The sequence below is a fragment of the Sceloporus undulatus genome, unplaced genomic scaffold (genome assembly GCF_019175285.1).
Source record: "Sceloporus undulatus isolate JIND9_A2432 ecotype Alabama unplaced genomic scaffold, SceUnd_v1.1 scaffold_20, whole genome shotgun sequence".
NCBI classification, from domain to species: Eukaryota; Metazoa; Chordata; class Lepidosauria; order Squamata; family Phrynosomatidae; genus Sceloporus; species Sceloporus undulatus.
In genome coordinates, this window is record NW_024802942.1 from 1181950 (window position 1) to 1202309 (window position 20360).

Sequence of the window (20360 nt, forward strand, 5' to 3'; positions counted from 1 at the left end):
AATATTCATAACGTAAGGTACAAATATAATAAACCTTTGTAGCTTTTCTTCAAAAAGTCACAGGAAAAGGGTCACTGGACAATAAGCCATGTGATACTGCCTTATGAGTTGGTCATTTTAAACTGGCTAAAGTCCAAAACACAGTTCTTTAACTGCCCTGGTTAAATGCTAGGAAATTCTGGTTTATTTATTGTTTATAAATTTATAGTTTTGTGAGACATTTAGCCTTCTCTGTCTGAGAGCTCTGGTGGCACAATAAACTAGAATCCCCACAGTTCCATAGCACTAAGCCAGAACAGTTAATGTGGTCTCAAACTGGATTATTTCTGCAATGTGCTTTGGACCTAACTGAGGCGTGTTACAGACGGGCACAAGAGGTGCCGTCATCGCGCCGCGATTACGCGCGAGGGGCGGCGTTTTCAGACGCGCCTTGCCCCTCGCGCGTAATCAATACGTCAAAATGGCGGCGCCCTATACAGATGGGCGCCGCCATCTTGACACAACCCGGAAGAGACGTCGCGAGTGCGCGCTTTGGCACTTGCGACGTCTGTTCCGGGTTGCCGGAAGGAGAGCGATTTCCGCGCTTTTTTGCAGCGCGGAGGAGTCGTGCGGTTTGGCTGCTGCGGCTTCTCCGCGTTGCAACCAGCAGCGGCCCAAGACCGCCCCTTTTGGGCGGTCTGTAACGGGCCTGAATTTATGTGAATAGTATGACCTATGTAACTTTTTTTTATTTATTTCTAACCTTTTATGGCAAGGGGGGAACTATTGTATGTTTATGTCATATTTATGCAGATTGACCCAGAACTGCCTAAGGTATGTTCTCTGAAAGTTGCAGTTTTGCTGAAGCTAATTCACTTGTAGAATATATATACTGTTTGATATAATAAAGACTCTGATATACTCATTATCAAGGTAGCTGACCTTTCTTTCCTGAGTTTTTATTTCCATCCACCCATTTTCCTTTGAACACTTCACCGTCTTGTGTAACAAACATCATTTCATTTCTGTTTAGTGAAATATCAGACATGTAGACTTGGCGGCCATACATCCATCGGCACTGCTTCATAGGACTGTTAGCAGACTTCCAGCAAAACACCTAAAATGTTAGTACAGAGTAGAGAGAGGAAGAAAGACAGTGAGAGGCTTACACATGTCTCTAAAAGTTGTCCTTCTATCCTACTCAGTTGCTTTAAACTGAATATTTTCAATCCATAATTTGTCCTATTGCAGATGCTTCCTCCTGTTTCCTTAAAGGTATATTGTTAATAAAAAATGAATAAAAACTGGTAGAACTGTCTTACAGCTGTTTAGCAACAAAAAAAAGCTTTAGTTCAGAGACATATACTTGAATTCTACATATGATAATTTTTTTGTATTCTGATTATGTGTATTTTAGAGAAAAGTAAACACAGGACCAAAATTATCTTTCACTGCTGAAACAATCTGGCCGTTTTAAGGATGTGCCTTCAAGTCATTTCCGACCTATGATGACCCCAAGGCAAAACTATCATGGTTTTTTTTTTTTAGCAAGATTTGTTCTGAGAAGGTTTGTTCTGAAGCTGAGAGAGTGTGATTTGCCTAAGGTCACCCAGTAGGTTTCCGTGAATGAGCAGGTATGTGAAGCCTAGTCTCCAAAATAATTCAGTGCTCAAACCACTATACCCGCTGCTTGTCATTTTAACGCCTAGGAGACATCAATATCTTAAAAGAGCCAAATCATATTTTCCCTAAGTAGGTTTTCCTTTCCAGACGCTTCACTGGTACTATTATATAACTATATATGCACACTGTTTTTATCAATCATTTCTCCCTTTTACTATAAGTTTTTGTTTTAAAATGCATTGTGTGAATCTCTAGGCCTGAAGAGATTTTATGCATTATAATTGCAACCAAATGCATCTGAATTTTTAACTAATGCCATAACTGTGCCACATGTTATCAGCAGAAAGAGTGGTTAAGGTATATACTTGCATAATTTTTAGAAGTAGTAGCTAAAACTTACTCTTCCAGCTTGATCCAGTGCAAGAATACAAATTCTCTGACCTCCATTTTCTTTAAGGTTTTGAGGATCCACTCTATAATCTAAATATCCACCATTGACAAGAACCTTTTTTAGGTTTAGTTGCCTGAACAATGAAAACATGAAACAAGCTTATTTACACCAACATACATAAATCTTTTTAAAGGCTTATTTTTATTGTAAGGGTGAGCAAAAGAAATTATACAATAATAGGGCAACCAATAACCATTCTGAGCTGTACGTAATTTTATTTAATGTGAGTTAAGAAACTGCTCACCACTAACACCAATTTTTAGGACGTTAACTGCATTTGGGACTGGGGGTCGTTACAATTTAGATTGTAAGATACCAAAAGGACAATGCAACAATAATAGAGAAACTTGGCATCTGAAGTTTCCAACCAAATGTGAACTAGCAAGCAGCACACTAACTGAATAGTTCAACAGCAAAACTGAAATGTTAATTCCAACCATGCTAATGAGAGACTATGGTTAAAAGACTTAAGATGTGGACAAACGACTTTTCAATTTAGGTTTCACAACTATCATCAACCTAGTAAAATGAATTTAAGAATTTGGCTTCCTAGCTAAAGTACAGGAATAATAACAATGATCCACCTTTTAGAGAAAGTCAGGCCCTGAGGCTACACAAGAATGTCATAGCTAGGTCTGCAGCTCTGAGACAGTTCCAGACTAAAAAGGGGTGAACTGCCTTTCTGGGAAGCCTCCAAGAGAGTCTATTCACTTTTTAAATGGGTTGCTGGACCTTCCTGCACTGTTAACACACACACACACACACACACACACACACACACACCTCAAAACTAGAACTAGACTTCCAAACATTTCCCCTCCTCCTCCTCCTCCTCCTCCCCCCTCTCTCAGGATTTTTGACAGTTTGAGTGACCTGTGGAGGCTTCCAGGAGCAGAAAACTAACCCCAGGATCTGCCAGAGTTGCCCACTGCTTTATTCAGTGAAGTGTAAGAGCTATCAAGGTGGTGTATGTGAAGCACTCAGGGCACGCAAAAGCACTAATTACTACTGTTATGAAAACAATATAGCTGCATTTCCCAGCAAACTATAAAGCACTCTGTGATTGCTGTTTAAGAACTATGCAATATTTGCTTGTTTTTAAAGCCTTTAGCAGTGTAAAGATTTTAAAGGTTATTCCAGCATGATTATCAGTCTGGTGAATTCTGCTTCACAAGAGCTTATGCTAAAATTAGTATTTTAAGGTGCTATAAGATTCTGCTGTTTTCTGCTTCTCAGAACAGGGAGAGCATTCTCTCAGTCCTACCACCATCTCATATACAGCTGGTGAGAACCCAAGAGAGCGCCTTCTCGGTGGCTGCTCCCAGGCTATGGATCTGTCTGCCAAGGGAAACTCAGTTGGTCCTTCTCCCTGCTCTCTTTACAGTGACAGGCAAAGACCTTATTTAATCATCTCTTCAGCTTTTAACTGGTTGGCATTAATGTTTTTAAATAGATTCTGTTTAATAGTTTTTCAATTTTTGTATTTCAGACTATTCCAGTTTAATGTATGGTGTAAACAGCTTTGGGTCCAGGTCCCATATGGGAGAAAAGTATGATATAAAATAAATAAGAAAATAAATAAATATGGTAAAATGTTATTTATTTCACTGAAATAAGCTCCTACCTGAGGAACAACTTTCAAATGATGGATTCACTAACCCATTTGAGTTCCACAGGTAATACTGTTTTATCTTGATGTGTGTTCACTGAGTACTACACTATTGTTATGCTACATGAGAAATCAGATTGGATCCAAGCCACTTCTGTGTGTGGGAGCGTATTTCACATAACTGACAGCTCAGTTTTGGCAAAGCCTTGTGCATTGCTATATATGAAATAAGCAATATCAGTCCTTCTGCTCTCACCTCATATAATCTAAGAAGTCAGCAGTAACTGTGTGCTCAAAGCAAAGGTGTTACTATGCAAACAACATAACCCATTGGCAATTAAAAAGCTACAATTTAAAAAATCTCAATAAGGATATATATACAGACTTCTCTTTAAAAAAAACACTCACTTGGAAGCAATCTTCTTGCACTGATAGTCAGCAAGCAAATAGATATCTCCTCTTTCTGTAACACAAACTGTGGCACCATCACTTGCAGTGACAAAGGACATAGTAATGTCCTTATGATGCAGAGCAGAGACTTGGCGAGGAGAAGTAACACACTTCTCTCCATTAGGATCTAGCAAGTATCCTACAATGTAAGAGAACATCCTCAACGTCAGGTTTTTGTGATCCAGAACTATTTGGCACGAGCATAATTATTTTCATATTAGAAAGAAGGATAGGGGGAGAAAGTGTTTGCTATTCAGCCACTCAACACAATTAAAATTTATGGAGAATTAAAAACTGACTTATTAGCTTAGGCCAACATACGAAGCTGCCTTATACTGAATGAAAATACTAGACCACTAGCCCAGAATTTTCTAGTTTGATGAACAGCAGTGTTCTAGGGCCTTTCCTGCCAGATCATTTGGAACAAAGAACACACTAAACATGCAGTAGTAGAAAATGTTGTAGATCACTGAACTGCATTGTAGAAAGACTAACAATATTGTTTGTCAATGAATAGAAACACAATATCCCACTTAATGCATAATTCAGAGCCAATCCCATAGGAAGGAGTTATGTTTTATTTCAAGTAAAGTTGTAAGTACATCTCAAATTTGTACTCATGCCCCACTGATCTTAAGTGTCTTCAATTCAAATAGTGAAATCTATTTTAAATATTTCACTATATTGAATGCTGTGTACCCATACCAACCATTTCCAAGTTGCAGGAAGAAGGATAAGTCTTTTTGAATAACTTTTCTTAAAAACAATAGCATTTCACCCTTTCTTCATGTATATTCTTAAAAGACAGTTGACTAGTGACAATATATCTAGAAACAATAAGATGACTGTAAGGTAACAAAATAATAGAGAAGCTGCCACAGAGAGGGACAAAGATAGTTCTCTCTTTCTTTTTTCATTTGAAATTCTAATAACACCATTTAAATATTTTCAAGCACTATTTAAATATTTTCAAACTTTTGTATATTATATTTAAATCTCTTCTATAGACATGGCATCATTACACATATGACCCTCCAAAAATCAAGCTCAGAGTTATGATTCTCTGTCTTACCTAGTTGTCCACCATTCAACCCTATTGTGTATACTGCTTCTTTGGTCCACAGCACTGTATGGAACCTGCCTGCAGCCACACCAATAACTGTTCTTCCTTTAAGATTTTTTGCTTGAACCTGTATGAAAAACCCAAACGCACACACGGTTGTCAAGTAACTAGCATATTCTGAATGACAGATATCAGCAGCAGCAGAACATTCAATCAAAGGGATTTTACCTTACCTAAATTATCATAGTTTAGAGAAAGAAACACATATTAATAGAAATACACTAGATTGTCCTCCACCACAAGGAGGACATTTTCCACTGCTGCCCCAGCCCTTTGGAATACGCTGCCCACTGAGCTCCGCTCGACTACCACCCTGGCCCAATTCAGGAAGGATTTGAAGACCTTCCTGTTCCAACAGGCATTCCCCGATTAAAAATCCTGTGGGCCTCCCTCCTCTTTCGTGGCCAAGAGGAAGGGCTTTGGGGCTTTTAGCCTGTGTTTTTTATTATTGTTTATATGTGATGTATTTTGGATTTTATTGTATGTATTGTTGTTTTATATTTTATACTGTAAGCCGCCCTGATCGAAGGAAGGTGCGGGATATAAATAAAAACTTTATTATTTATTATTTATTTATGTTCCAGTCACCAACAGATCACATGGGATCCTGCAATAATACTAAATGCAGAAATTCTCTTCTTCTGAGAGTCACTAGGGAACTTTTTTTCTTTTTAAGTTTAGATGCCACACAATCTTCCCCCAGTTTTCTAAAATCATTTTCATTTTCTTAAAGGTGCTCTTACTGCTCTGAGCTACTTTCAAAGTTATTTGCTACCCCGTGAGTGCTTGGTCTTTTTAATATTTTATATTTCCATCTATAAAACTCACACTTATTACCCAGGTCAAAAGCTCCCAAATGTTGAGTGTCACACCATGCTTGTTCAGCAATTGAAGCAGAAAATTATGATCAGAATATGAAGTAGCTTTTGTCTGTAGAATTTTAAGCCTTGAAATAATATTAATTTAATTTATAGCTTACACATATTAAGAGTGTAGGGTAGTTACTACATTAAGATAAAACCTCAGGTGCAATTATTATTGCTCCACTCATTATTACATTATTCAGAGGGCAAACAAGATCAGGACTACCTCATTCATCCACAGGAAGTACTTTTCACATAATCAGAGCATATTTGGTTCATTTGTCAATAGCTCTGACCCTTTGGGGGTATTAATGTAACTGCTCATTTGAACCCTTGACAAAATGCCATGGCACATAATCCTAGCAACCAAAAGCAACATTTCATATAAGGCACACACTGGCATTTGTACAGATGTGGACATCTGCAGAAGAGGTCTCTGTGTTATTGTTGTTGTATACATCCAAGTCAGTTCTGACTTATAGAGACCCTAAGGCAAACCTATCATAGGGTTTTCTGGGGCTGAGAGTGTGTGACTCACCCAAGGTCACCTAGTGGTTTTCCACGATTGAGCCAAAAATTGATCTCCAATCATAATCCAATTCTCAAACCACTATACCATGATGCCTCTCATATAACTATACATACTTAAGTCTTTACATGAACCAGATAATTCATACAGGGATGTGTTACATATTGCAGCCTCATTCATGTATCCTGGTATGTGGGTACACAAGCACTCAAACAGGTTACTCTCTCTTGAAATTCCATTTACAATTATGTTTTTGAAGATAATTGCTCAGTTTTATTACCATAATCCCAATGACTAAACCACTGCAAGAGTTCAACAATTCATCTCTTCTAAAAATGTTTCCCTTGATTCAGACTGTCACAGACCATTCCTTGGTTCAGACTACTGCCAAATATTACTCAAAATGGACTCTTCTCAAATAAAGGACAGGTTATGAACAAAGCTGAGGAATACACAGTTAAACAGTTATCCAGCAGTGAATAACCTGACATCCCTTTTAAGCAATCTTAAATGTTTTTCCATCAAGGGCATCAAATATCACCTCTGTCTGCTGAGTAATACACAGGAGTACATCCACGTGTTCTTGCAAATAAACATATTTACAGGTATCCTGCTGTAGAAATGTCAAAATTACCATATACTCGATAATAAGTCTGCGTCATGTATACGCTAAGGACTGATTTGGGGGGCAAAAATTGATATGACCCTTGGATAAGTTGAAGGTAAAACTTAGGGGCATGCAACAAAGAATCTAAATGATGAAGCATAGGAAAACAATGCCAAAGAACCTATAAAATTATGGCAGACATAACTCTTTGTGCTCACTCTTAAGGCTGGATGGAAGAGAGAGTAGACGGAGGTCAGTGCTGCCAAGACAGATTCCACTCTTGCCTTTCACCAGGGGATGGTTTCCATTTTAAAAAGAATTAAAGTATACTATTTACACTGTCCCGTGGATAAGTCAACCTAGGTTCTGGGGGTCAATTTTTTGACTAAAATTTCTGCTTATACGTGAGATATACAGTAGTCACTTGCTAAAATGTTTGCATTACCTGTTTGGGAACACTACAATTAGGGGGAGGAGGAATAACACCAAGTTGATTAAATGTATTGAGGCCAAAGGTGTACACACATCCATCTTCTGTTAAAACAAGCGTATGATCTGTAGCTGCTGCCACCTGAGAACACTGATGAACCAGCAAGTTTTCCACCAGCCTGGGAATCTAATGTATGTTAACAAAACACTGCATTAGTATCTGTCATGTGCCTCCATTAGGAACTTCACCACTCTACTCAGAACTAAAAAGAACAAACGAACAAAATAGCACTTTATGCAAACTGTATGTACTGCTGGTTTTAAGCACATTAAAACATTATTTATATCGATCTTAGATTAAATTTCTTTAGGATGTAAAAGCTTTTTCAATCCTTAAATATATACATGATATATTAAAAAATGCAGTTCTTCCCCAAACCCAGGGTGTTTTGAACACATTTCATAGAATTATAGAATCGTAGAGTTGGAAGAGACCACAAGGGCCATCCAGTCCAACCCCCTGCCATGCAGGAAATCTCAATCAAAGCATCCCCAACAGATGGCCATCCAGCCTCTGTTTAAAGACCTCCAAGGAGGTCAACCAATTACAAATCCATGTATGAGTTACCTTGTCTAGCCCACATTTCACAAGCTTGTTTGCAAAAATGTCATGGGGAACCTTATCAAAGGCCTTACTGAAATCAAGATATACTATATCCACAGCATTCCCTTTATCTACCAAACTGGTAATCTTATAAAAAAAAAGACATTAGATTTCTCTGGCATGACTTGTTTCTCTGAAACCCATGTTGATTTTTTGTGATTATGGAATTGCCTTCTAGATGTTCACAGACTCTCTGTTTAATGATCTGCTCCAGAATCTTTCCTGGTATTGACATCAGACTACCATAACTGGACGATAATTGTTGAGATCCTCTTTTTTCCCCTTTTTGAAGATAGGGACAATGTTTGCCCTCCTCCAGTCTGCTGAGAATTCTCCTGTTCTCCTGGAGTTCTCAAAGATTATGGCTCCGATATTACATTTGCCAGTTCTTTTAATACTCTTGCATGTAGTTCATCAGGTCCTGGAGACTTATATTATTATTAGATTAACCAGATATTCCTGTATTATCTCTTTACTTATTCTCTGCTGAATTTCCCCTATTCTGTCCTCTGCTCCATTTTCCTCAGGTTGAGCACCCTTTGCCTTTTCTGAGAAGACTGAAGCAAAGAAGGTGTTGAATAATTCTGCCTTTTCTCTGTCTTATGTTAGTATTTTGCCGTCTTCTCCATGCAGTAGCCCTACTATTTCCTTCTTCCTTTTACTATGGACACACCCAAAAAAGCCCATTTTGTTGTTCTTAACCTCTCTAGCAAGCCTGAGTTCATTCTGCACTTTAGCTTTTCTGACTTTACCCCTACACATGCTAGCTATTTGTCTGAATTCCCCTTTGGTGATTTCCCCATTTTTCCATTTCTTATACATGTTCCATTTAAAACTTAGCTCAATTGAAAGTTCCTTAATCATCCATCCTGATTTCTTGAGACACTTCCCATTTTTCTTCCTCACTGGAACTGTTTTAAATGGTGCCTTCAGTATCTCCCTTTTGAGAAACTCCCATCCATTCTGAACTCCCTTCTTTTTTAGTATCCTGACCATGGGATCACCCCCAGTATTTCTCTAAGTTTACTGAAATCAGCTCTCCTAAAGTCTAGAATGCATGTCTGACTATGCCTGGCTTCTCCTTTCCACTATATAACAAACTCCAGGAGAACATGGACACTTCCACCTAAGAATCCCACCACTTGCACCCTGTTAACGAAGTCATCCCTGTTGGTTAGTATCAGATCTAAAATAGCTGATCCCCTTGTTGCCTCTTCCACCTTTTGGACAATGAAACTGTCTTCAAGGCAAGTGAGGAATTTGCTAGACCTTAAGGATTTTGCTGAATTTGAATTCCAGCAAGTATCAGGATAAGTAAAGTCACCCATCACTACTACATCCCTCCTTTTTGAGTTTGTGGTCATCTGTTCTAGAAAGGCATCATCCAATTCCTCCGTCTGACTTGGGGGTCTGTAGTAGACTCTCACAATAACATCCTTGTTGTTTCCCTCCCCTTTAATTTTTATCCAGATGCTCTCCACCTGGCTTCCAGTTTTGATGTCCTGGATCTCTTCACTGGTGTAAATATCCCTGATATATAATGCTATTCCCTTCTACTTTCCTGTTTGGCCTATTTCTCTTTAAAAAGGTTATATCCCTCTATTTCTACATTCCAATCATGAGACTCATCCCACCAGGTTTTAGGGATGCCTATTATATCATATTTGCTGTATTAGGAGCTCAAGTTCATCTTGCTTATTTCTCATACTCTGTGCATTAGTGTAGAGACATCAAAGACCATGTGTCCCCTTTACCTGCTGCCTGTGCAAGATTTTTTGCCTCTCACTGTTGGGTCCTTGCACTCTTTGCCTTGTTCCCTCTATGACAGCTTGGCTAGTTTCTCCAGCCCTTTTGCCTTCCAGAATACTGTCTCCCGCCCCGACATAACAAAACATTAAGATTGTTCTGTCTTTGCAACTGCTTTCAAGTCCAATGTAAGGTCAGAGACAAGTCACATAATCATTTCAAGACTTCTTGTTTTTGTGCACAACACAGCTACTTCTTTAAATGTTAGCCAGCATTAGTATTACCCAGGATTCACATCTAACTAGTGTTTCAAGCTGGTTAAAAGTGAAGCTAGTTAACAATTCATAATTATCATCAGTACCACATTACACTTAACCAAAACATTAACAGAGTTTAATACACACCATCCATCACAAATGAAAATATTATACCATGCTCTCACTTTTTCAATCTGGTGCAAAGATGACATAACGACGAGTACTCTCTGTAGGGCTATGTGATAATATCTGTGAGTATGAAGCCCTCCAGGTAATTATGCTTGTACGTCTTGTTAAAAACAGCACACACCTCCACTAAAACAGAAGTTGTTCCTGATACTGTGTTAAAAGTAGCTTTTGCAGTACTGATGAAGGCCGAGAACAGACAGGCCTAATAAACCAGCTTCCAGACATTTTGAGGCTGTGGCATTTACTGCTCCAACGCCTTGCTCCAGTCCTTTGGACAGGAACAAAAAGGAGGGCATAATCCGGCTTCTGGCAGCATGGGTTGGGGCCAGTGGTGGTAGCCCATTTTCATAGTGGGCCGTGTGGTTGCTGCAGTCCCACAACACCTGCAGCCAGAGCGACCTCAGAGCACTTCATCTCACCTGTCTGTTTCAGGCCAAACTGCTGTTTGAAATAATAAAAAAAGCCCAAAGCCAAAACGTAAACAGCAATGGGTCAGACATTACATCTGAAAACCAATTCTCTTTTCACATGAGAGCATTACTTTTTGGCATACCAAGCAAGTCTGTTCATCACCATGACCCAAGCGTCCACCCTGACCATGTCCACAGGTATAAACCTGTCCTTTTTGTGAAAGAAATACGGAGTGAAATTTGCAGAGTACCACCTAAGGAGAGAAGAAAATAACATATCTTCAGCTATGTTTACTAAGATGTGGAACATTCTATAAATATAAGTCATAGTTCTGTCATATTTTCTTCTAGATATAAAGTAAAACAAAACAACACAACACAACTCAGAAGTTTTGGGTTTGATTCACAGTGATCTACTCTGCTTCAGTATCCTTTAGCTATATTTGTTCCACCCTGAATTATTCAAGAAATAAGCTTGTATATTACACAACAGGAACAATGGATGCAAACTGTAGGAAAAGAGATTCTACCTCAACATTAGGAGGAACTTCCTGACAGTAAGGGCTGTTTGACAGTGGAGCAAACTCCCTCGGAGTGTAGTGGAGTCTCCTTCCTTTGAGGTCTTCAAACAGAGGCTGGATGGCCATCGGTCAGGGATGGTTTGATTTAGATTTCCTACATGGCAGGGGGTTGGACTGGATGGCCCTTCCAACTCCACGATTCTATGATTCTAATTGCATGCTGAAGTTATTTACTACGTTCCTCTTTTCACCAATGAACAGGAATCTCCATGAGAATCAAATATATTCTGAATACTGCAAGTACTGTGGCACATCAGGTGCTTAAGAAAGGCCCAGACAGACTGCAAAAACATGATTTCTACTAAGTCCCTGATGGGCCACCATTCATGACCAATGAGTCTGACACTATGTAGTCTTGCTTTGGTTGCTACTGGAAGATTCACTGAGGGATCATGACCTATTATCTATTGGGTTACCTACCACCCAATATTTGCTGGGATTCTAAATAATTCCAACTACAAAGACCTTAGTCTGACCTGGCAAAGTTATTACATTCTTAAGGAAGAGGACACACTCAGGATGACCTTATATAAAGCAGTCAAGCATTAATGCACCCTGAGGCAAACACAAGTACAAAAAAATAGCAAGGGAAATATCTCTTCAATCAAGTGCTGAATGAAGGAGGTGGAAGTACTGGAGATCTTATTACCTTACACCTATGAGTAGTTTACATCGTTTAAGGCAGATAATAAGGCATCCTTGAACAATCTATTTCAGTGTTCTACATGTCTATGTACTCTTTTTCATACAATGTCAAGAATTTACAACAAATACACGTTGTACTAACAATACTGAAGTGTCTTTGTTAATGTCTTAATTACCTGTTTAATATAAACACCATTTCTAGGAAAGAGATCCACCAACTCAGGATGATATTTACTCTGTTGACTACCATGACCCAAAGTGAAATTTATATTGTCTCCCCAAGTATAGACATCTGTAGGATCTAAGACAAAAGAACACATCATTTATACCACCAAACATATGGAAGAGGTGCAAAATCACTCCAGATATTCCGGAAAACTATCTGGCATATTCAGGATATTTCAGAAAAGTACTTATCATGTTGGATTATAAAGCCTAAAATGTTTAACTGTATAAAGTTACTGAGTAGGGGTAGTAGCAGTGTCATTTATATCCCACCATTCCTCCAGAGATCTTAACACAGTGTTTTATATACACACACACACACACACACACAGTACTTACATTGACCCATGGATAAGTCGACTCAGGTTTTTGGGGTCAAATTTCTAGACTTATACATGAGCATATATAGTATTCCATACAGATATACAAACACATACATTTTCCTTTCAAACAGATATTTCTCATTTAATCATCTAAGTGGTCTGAAAATGGAAAAGCAGAATTACCTGAAAGGAGTCTCTGCCCATTAATTACATAAATTGCCCTTGTGAATCTTTCCCTGCATGCTGCAGAGAAGTGAGGACCTAACATCTAACATCAGTGTGTACCACACTGCAGATATTTTCTTCACAAAAAAAACAACCCCCAGTTCTATTTACTTGTTCAAATAGCTGAAATTATAACAAACCACCTGTATTACAAACCTACCTGTATTTTTGAAAATGACATAGGATGGTCTATCCTTCATTACAAGATCCAAAGCAGACAAGCCTTCTTTATCCTGTGCATACAAGTTCACACCATGCTGAAAACATGAGACAAAAAAAGAGATACAAAATGACAGCCTCCTGCATATAAAAAAAAACAGCTGCCTTTTTAAAAATTTCTTCCTTCTAGCTGGTTTTTTACTACAAAAAGTTTACCTATCTCATCCATCCTTTACACTGAGTTGTCTTATTTATCAACTTACACTTTACAGATGAAAAATTGTTTTGGCTCTATAGGTGAAACAGATATTGTCCAGGCAGATAACATTTTCTTTCTGCATCCAACTGCAGAAGCCCAGAATTCCCAGATTTTTAAATTCTTGTTCTTTCGCTGCTCCTAACTCCACTTTTATAATAATTAATTTGTTTTTGCCTGTGTCAGTGCCCCTGTTTCATGCTACCAGCTTAGTTTTAAATTCTGAATGTTATTTTTTCTTAGTTTCTAAGCTATCTTGAAAAAAACATGCATTGAGGAGGAGGATACAAATGTATTATGTAAAAAAAAAACCAGTAAGGTGAATACTATATTAGATATTTTTTACACTGTAAAAATCAAAGTATTTATGGAAAATTCATCAATTTTTTTGTGTAAGTTTTGTTCTATGACTCCTTTTATTTTCAAGAAACGACTACAATGTCATGTTTCTCTTTTTTTTAAAAAAAAATTGAAATTAACTTTTCAGCTACAGTCAGCAAATGCATTTGCCGCTTCACTAAGGAGCGCTGCTGCAATTCTTCTGAACATAAACAAAAGCGAGAACTCTTCACAACTGTGTGTCAAACCTTGAGCATGCCTGGAAAACAGAGTCCCTTTCAAAGTGTCACAACAGAACAAGCCCCCATCCTGAACATATACATATTTCAGCTGAGAACTAGGGAGAAGGCACTTTTTTGGACTAAAATTGCCAGGATCCAAAGTTGCCTCAACCATGACCAACATTCATTTATGGTCCAAAATGTAACTTTCTCAAGTTCTGGAGGAGGATAGGAGCTATTTTCTTCCTTTCACTCCTCTCCAGTTGCACTGAACGTCAAATAATGTTAATGTCATACGAAAGTCAAATAATTCATGTCAAATAAACCACTGCTCCTCTCTCTGCTAATTACCAAGGCAACCAGAAATTTCCAAAACCCTATGCACACACTTTTTCCTTGCCTTTCACTTTTTCCTTTCATTTCACATTGCTCAAATAAAGTAGTCTGACATCACTTTAACTGACATGACTCTACCCTGCAAAATCCTAGGCTGGGATTTGTAGTCTGGTGAGGCACCAGAACTCTCTGACAGACGAAGCTGAATACCACACCAAACTAGAAATCCCAGGATACCACAAAATGGAACCATGACAGTTAAAGTGGTATCAAACTGCTTTATTTGTGCAGTGTGGCAGGTCACTTAATTTCTTACAACTAGTGCCAACTAAAATGCAATTTCTCCACCCACAAACCATTGGGGACACAGTAGTTGTCATAGGTGAATATGTTTACAGGAGATTCTATAGCTGATACCTAGTTCTATATAATTTCAAAAGACACCAAAAAAAATGAAGCAACACTGATACCTTTCATAAGTTCAGCTTGTATGAACAGGGGATGACTGCTCTTCCATACAATCTCAGTCATTTTTATTTAAGACTTCCTGCTGAGCTTTGTCTTAAATATCACTTGAAGAACAGTCTAGTTTGATTTTCAGGAGGAACTGCTAAAAGGTGTGTGCTGATGAAAGAATGACTAGATGGGATTTAGCAGCAATGTAAAATCTGGCTTTTTTTAAATCTGCTTATGGCTTGGCTTCTCTGTGGACATGACACAGAACGCATATTTATAGCTTTAATAAAAATGGCAAAATACCAACCTTCAGTAGTGACCATGCACAATCTATATGGCCATAGAAGACACTACGGTGTAAAGCGGTCCATCCTGATTCTTTGTCTTTTGCCGACAAATCCACTCCATTTGTTTCTGCCAGCCAGTCCAACACGCCTTTCTTTCCACAAGAAGAGGCAAGATGGAGAGCATTCCTACCAAATGTATCCTTGCTTGTTGCTGCATTATAGCAATGAGAAGTGAGAAAGGCCTTGATCTGGCCTTCACTTCCTCGGGTCACTACTGAAACAATATCCAAAGCATGCTGCTGTGATCGACATTTCAGAGTACAGTCTGGCATCAAAGAACTCATCGTACTCTTTACTGAACTGCTAAGCCCCTATAAAGCACACCAGGGCAATCTGGTTTTGCCCCTTCCTCACATGCAGTCCAAGATTTCCAGGTCATTTATTCTGTTTCAGACAGCGGCCATAAAAAAATTGTGCTGTTTAAGGCTTGGCACGTAAAAAAATAAATATATTTCATCAATATAAATTTTGAGTTCAAGTCTTCATTTCTTTTTCTACAAAATATTTTATTACTGTCCAGGAAAATAAGTTTACAGAAGGCAACCAAAGGAGTGGGGAGGGGGGTTCCCCCTCCACACTATCTTGCTCTTTTAGATATCCATAATTGCAAGGGAGACCTGGAAAAAAAACAGAAGTAGATTAAATTAGTAATGACTTTTTAAAAAGTGACTGTCTTTAGCAAAGTTTTGGACTTGTAAAACTATGTTTTGATGGAGAGAGAAAGAGCAGACTAAACTGTACACAGGTTAATATATAAGGAGAATATTCCACACACACACAAACCAAGAAGATAGAATATTGATAGTAACACATTTAGGCAGAGTTTAAACATATCACCAGCATGTTACACACATACTCTATGCAGTTTGTGGTCACCTTTCTCCACCTTCATTTGTTTTACTTGCCCAGCATCATATGTAAATCAGGGTTCAATTTTAAAATGCTATGTTTGTTTTCCTTTATTACACATTTACTATTCCTAATTTTTGGAGTGAAGCATATACTATCCAATATCCACATTAGGTCTGCAATTATTGTCTTGATAAGAGCTTTCCAATCATAATAAAGACTACTATCTTAAATAAATAATGCTAATAAGGTTGCCCTGTCATTTCAACCTAGGTCATTCAAACATCTGTGTTTGTTCTCATGAGTAAGTTATGAGACTCCTCCAGATTTGGGCAAGTGTAGTTCCTGTGTAGAAAAGACTTCCACTGGATTCAGCAAAGCCACAAACAAATAAATAGTATTAGCAATGGGTGGTCCTTCGTCTAATTCTGTCTTTGTGGCATGAATTTACTAACACTATAGACAGTTATACAGTGACAAGAAGAAATGTTTCATTTTTGTGTTGTCTACATCTATTTATTGTGGTGAAGGAAAAGGAGGAAATGAGAGCTCTCCTGAACCTAATGGGACAACATTAAGTTATTGATGCTGTTCCTAGATCAACAAGATTGACCCTTATGTGCTTTATAGAGCTGTTCAAGATTATTACACATGGAGATCCAAAGAAACACTAGTTTAACAGCACAGATTTTGATGGGGCTTTTTAGCAACAGAATGATCTTCTGTCCATTTTATTCCTTCTTTGATTTCAGATTATAATCCTTGACAGTGTGACATTTATATAATTTTCTTTCTTTTTCCCCCCCTAAAGAACTTCATATCCATTATTTCAGTAATCTTCACAAGAAATCTAAGACTGAATCAAAATTTCAGCTGGTAGGGTAAAATAAGGGATATTAACTTGCCGCCTAAAGCCACTTAGGTTGCAGTAGCGTAGCAATAAATTTTGAAATTCAGATGTCTGACATATTCCCATCACCATGCATTTTGGGGAGTCCAAAAATGTGGCAATTGTGTGTTCTATACAACATACCACTTTTAATAGTTTGCATCTTCACTAGTAACAGATCTTTTGTAAAGGTTTTTGTTCATTGTTCTGTTGTTGTTTCAGACTTATGGTGACCCCAGGCATCTGAATGTTATTTGTTCTTCTACACAGGTGAACCTATCATGGGTTTTCTTGGCAATATTGGTTTAGAGTGGTTGCCTTTGCCTTTCCCCAAGGCTCAGAGCATGTGACTTGCCCAAGGTCACCCAGTGGGTTTCATGGCCAAGCTGGGAATTAAATCCTCATCTCCAGAGTCATACTCCAACATTCAAACCACTATGTCATGCTGGCTCATATAAGGTGTATATGAAACATAAATGAATTTCATGTTTAGACTTGGGTCCCATCTCCAAGACATCTCAATCTGGAAAAAAAATCCAAACCTCAAAACACATCTGTTTGCAAGCATTTCAGATAAAGGATACTCAACCTGTATTCTAATTAAGTGTATATATATTATAGTCAAATGAAGCCAATTAGGAAGACTTGATTCAGCACAAACATAAACCAAATACTACATATTTATGTTGTGTCTCTTCAAATCATTTCTGACTTATGGCAATTCTAAGGTGAACTTATCATGGGGTTTTCTAGGGCTGAGAGTGTGTGACTGGCCCAAGGTCACCCAGTGGGTTTCTATGGCTGATGAGGGAATCGGACCTTGGTCTCCAGGCTCGAAGTTCAACACTCAAACTACTACACCACACTGGCCAATGATTAAAATCAGTATTTGCTACAAATATGTCATCATATCAACATTAACTATACTTTATAAAATATCCAGTACTGATTACACAAGCTGTCAAATACTTGAAATATCAAATATCATAACTTGTCAGATATTAAATACCAGCACTCAATTATATTGCACATCATTTTTTTTCAAATATTCAGCATCACCCACTGTAGATGCATTCATGTAAGCAAGTGTCTTCCAAGTTTATTTTCATCGTTTTCAAAAGCTATCCACGCCTTCTCCTGAAAAACGATACCTCTTTATTGAGGGAGGGCAGACAACATACACATTTTAGTGCTTATTACTGCCATGTAATAAATTGCAATGGAGTGCTAACAAGTTGACACAGCAGAGGCACAAAGGGGGGAAATGGGAGGCAGATCAACATGAGTCAGAGTTCTATTTGGGACCTTGTTCTAAAAGAAAGTAAACTGCTGACATCATGAAGCAATTTTTGACTCAGCAGTAACTTCTCTCATATCAGTTTATTTCACAAGCTGTGAAATAATGATATGCAAGTTCAACATCTAAGTGTTCCCTGGGCATCTTCTTTAGGTAAGCCAGGCTGCATTTTGTTCACTGAAAGGAGCATTAGTTTATTATGACTGCTGCCATGCTGCAGAATTAATGCAGTTTGATCTTCCTTGAACTGTCAAATCTATGCCATCCTATGGAATCCTGGGATTTGCAGTTTGTTGTGGCACCAGAGCTCTGTGACAGATGTGAACTATCTCACAAAACTATAAATTCCAGAACTCAAACACACTGAAACATGGCAGATAAAGCAGTGTTAAACTGCAGTAATTCTGCAGCATAAATACAGTGTAGAGGCAGCCTATGTTACACTAAGATATCCATATAATTCATGGAAATGTGTGCAAAATTAACTGCATCTAATTGTTATACTGTAATAAATTACAGTAAAGTATTACAACAAATTATATAATACAGCTGTATGTCTCAGAGGAAAATAGCTATTAAAAGGGAGGAGGAACTATCCAGGGTGACAGTGTTTTAGAAAAAGTCAAACATGATGCCAAATGTTCCTTAAATAATATTTGTGGTATATTAAAATTCAGCCCTCACATGACCAATAACCAAACAACAGCAAAGTACAGTCGTCCCTTCCGATTTGTGGGGGATCTGTTCTGGATCCCCCCATGAATTGGAAAAACTGCAAAAATTGGAGCCTCGTTGTTTTTAATAGCTGTGCGCTCTTGCGCGTGGCCTTATGCATGGGCCATTTTATCCCTCCTAGCTTCCCGTCCGCAGAAATTCAAAACTGAGAACAGGAAATCAGCAAATCCGGAGGGACAACTGTATACATTTGGTTACCTAAGATGATACAAAGTAAATAAATTTTGTTCGTTCTTCTACAAACCTTAACAGTGGTAAAACTATGGTGCAAAATGAAACTTCTCAATTGATCTCAAGTACCTGGTTCAAGTAGGAAACGCTTCTGCCCAAGCAGGTTCCATGATAACAAACTCTTTTCTTTGTAAAACAGGAGACTGCTGCCGTTGTGTGCCTTCAAGTCATTTCTGACTTAAGGTGACCCTACAGAGAAGCTATTATGGGGTTTTCTTGGGAAGATTTGTTCAGAGGAGGTTTGCCATTGCCTTCCCCTGAGGCTGAGAGCATGTGACTTGCCCAAGATCACCCAGGAGATAGAAAGTTTTTAGTCATATAATATCAACTAGTGGAGCTATTTAATTCTGGGGCTGTACAGACCAGCAGTAAGTGCTTGGGGACAGCATGTCCCAACACCACCCCCAAACTTGCATCACACCGCCCGACTGACCACATGGTGGATGGCGTTACAGTGCTCTATTGGCGTGGCATTCACACGCCGCATGCAAAAGGAGCACAGAAAAGTGCTGCCACCATGGCAAGTGGTGCCCTTTTTCCAGGACAAAATTATGCCGCTTCTTTTTGGCCCAGAAAAACGCCGGATTGGGGCTGCAGCATGCACTTACCACAGCCCCAATCCAGCGCTCAAAGGAGCATTGACAAGCCAATCCTTCGGGGCAGTCTGTTTCGCTCCTCTGCTAACTATCTCCATGGCAGAGGTCCCCAGAAAGCAGAGAGTGGGGTGTCTGGACAGCCACTGTGGGCCATTTGTCTTGGATTGTACATAAAGCCACTACATTTACACCAACTCACATGACAGTGTTTAACAATCAGAGGTGAATCATGCTAAGTCACTTTCTTGTGACAAGCTGCTTATAGGATTGAAAACTGCAGTTCAGACAATGAAATCCACCAGGTTGGGTTTAAAGAGTTGACATAACAGTTCCCTCTTCACATCTTTAAAACACATCAAAGTGACTAAATGCACTATACTGACACATTCCAGCTAGGATCATGCACCATGGTTTATAAAGTTGATGCAGTTCCCAACATTTGGTACAATGTGTAGGCGAAGGCGAACTATAGAGAATTTTTGCCAGAGGAGTTGTCAAAATCTGTAAAATATTTCCCAATCTATAAAAATATAGTTTTTTGTGGGGGTTTTGGGCTATAAAAATATACACAAATCAAATGGACACCCTGAGTCCCTGCCAGTCAACAACAGACCAACACAGAGACTAACATGTAAATCACTTCCTCTCAACCTAAGGGTCAGACAGTATGTGTGTATATATATATATATATATATATATATATATATATATATATATATAT

The 20360-nt window shown here is 38.4% G+C and overlaps 1 protein-coding gene across 3 annotated transcripts in view; it reads right to left on the reverse strand.

Moving 5' to 3' along the window:
* Positions 1-20360, reverse strand: part of LOC121917491 (inhibitor of Bruton tyrosine kinase-like) — a 61760-nt gene that overhangs the window by 34390 nt on the left and 7010 nt on the right. For all 3 annotated transcript variants that reach the window (XM_042443504.1, XM_042443505.1, XM_042443503.1), the window contains exons 2-10: positions 15003-15659; positions 13089-13185; positions 12332-12456; positions 11073-11183; positions 7680-7850; positions 5185-5302; positions 4071-4251; positions 2003-2126; positions 922-1096 (exon numbers count right to left, since the gene is read on the reverse strand). In XM_042443504.1, the coding sequence (XP_042299438.1) occupies positions 922-1096; positions 2003-2126; positions 4071-4251; positions 5185-5302; positions 7680-7850; positions 11073-11183; positions 12332-12456; positions 13089-13185; positions 15003-15326 (1426 nt within the window). In that variant the 5' untranslated portion in view covers positions 15327-15659. The remainder of the gene's footprint in view (positions 1-921; positions 1097-2002; positions 2127-4070; positions 4252-5184; positions 5303-7679; positions 7851-11072; positions 11184-12331; positions 12457-13088; positions 13186-15002; positions 15660-20360) is intronic.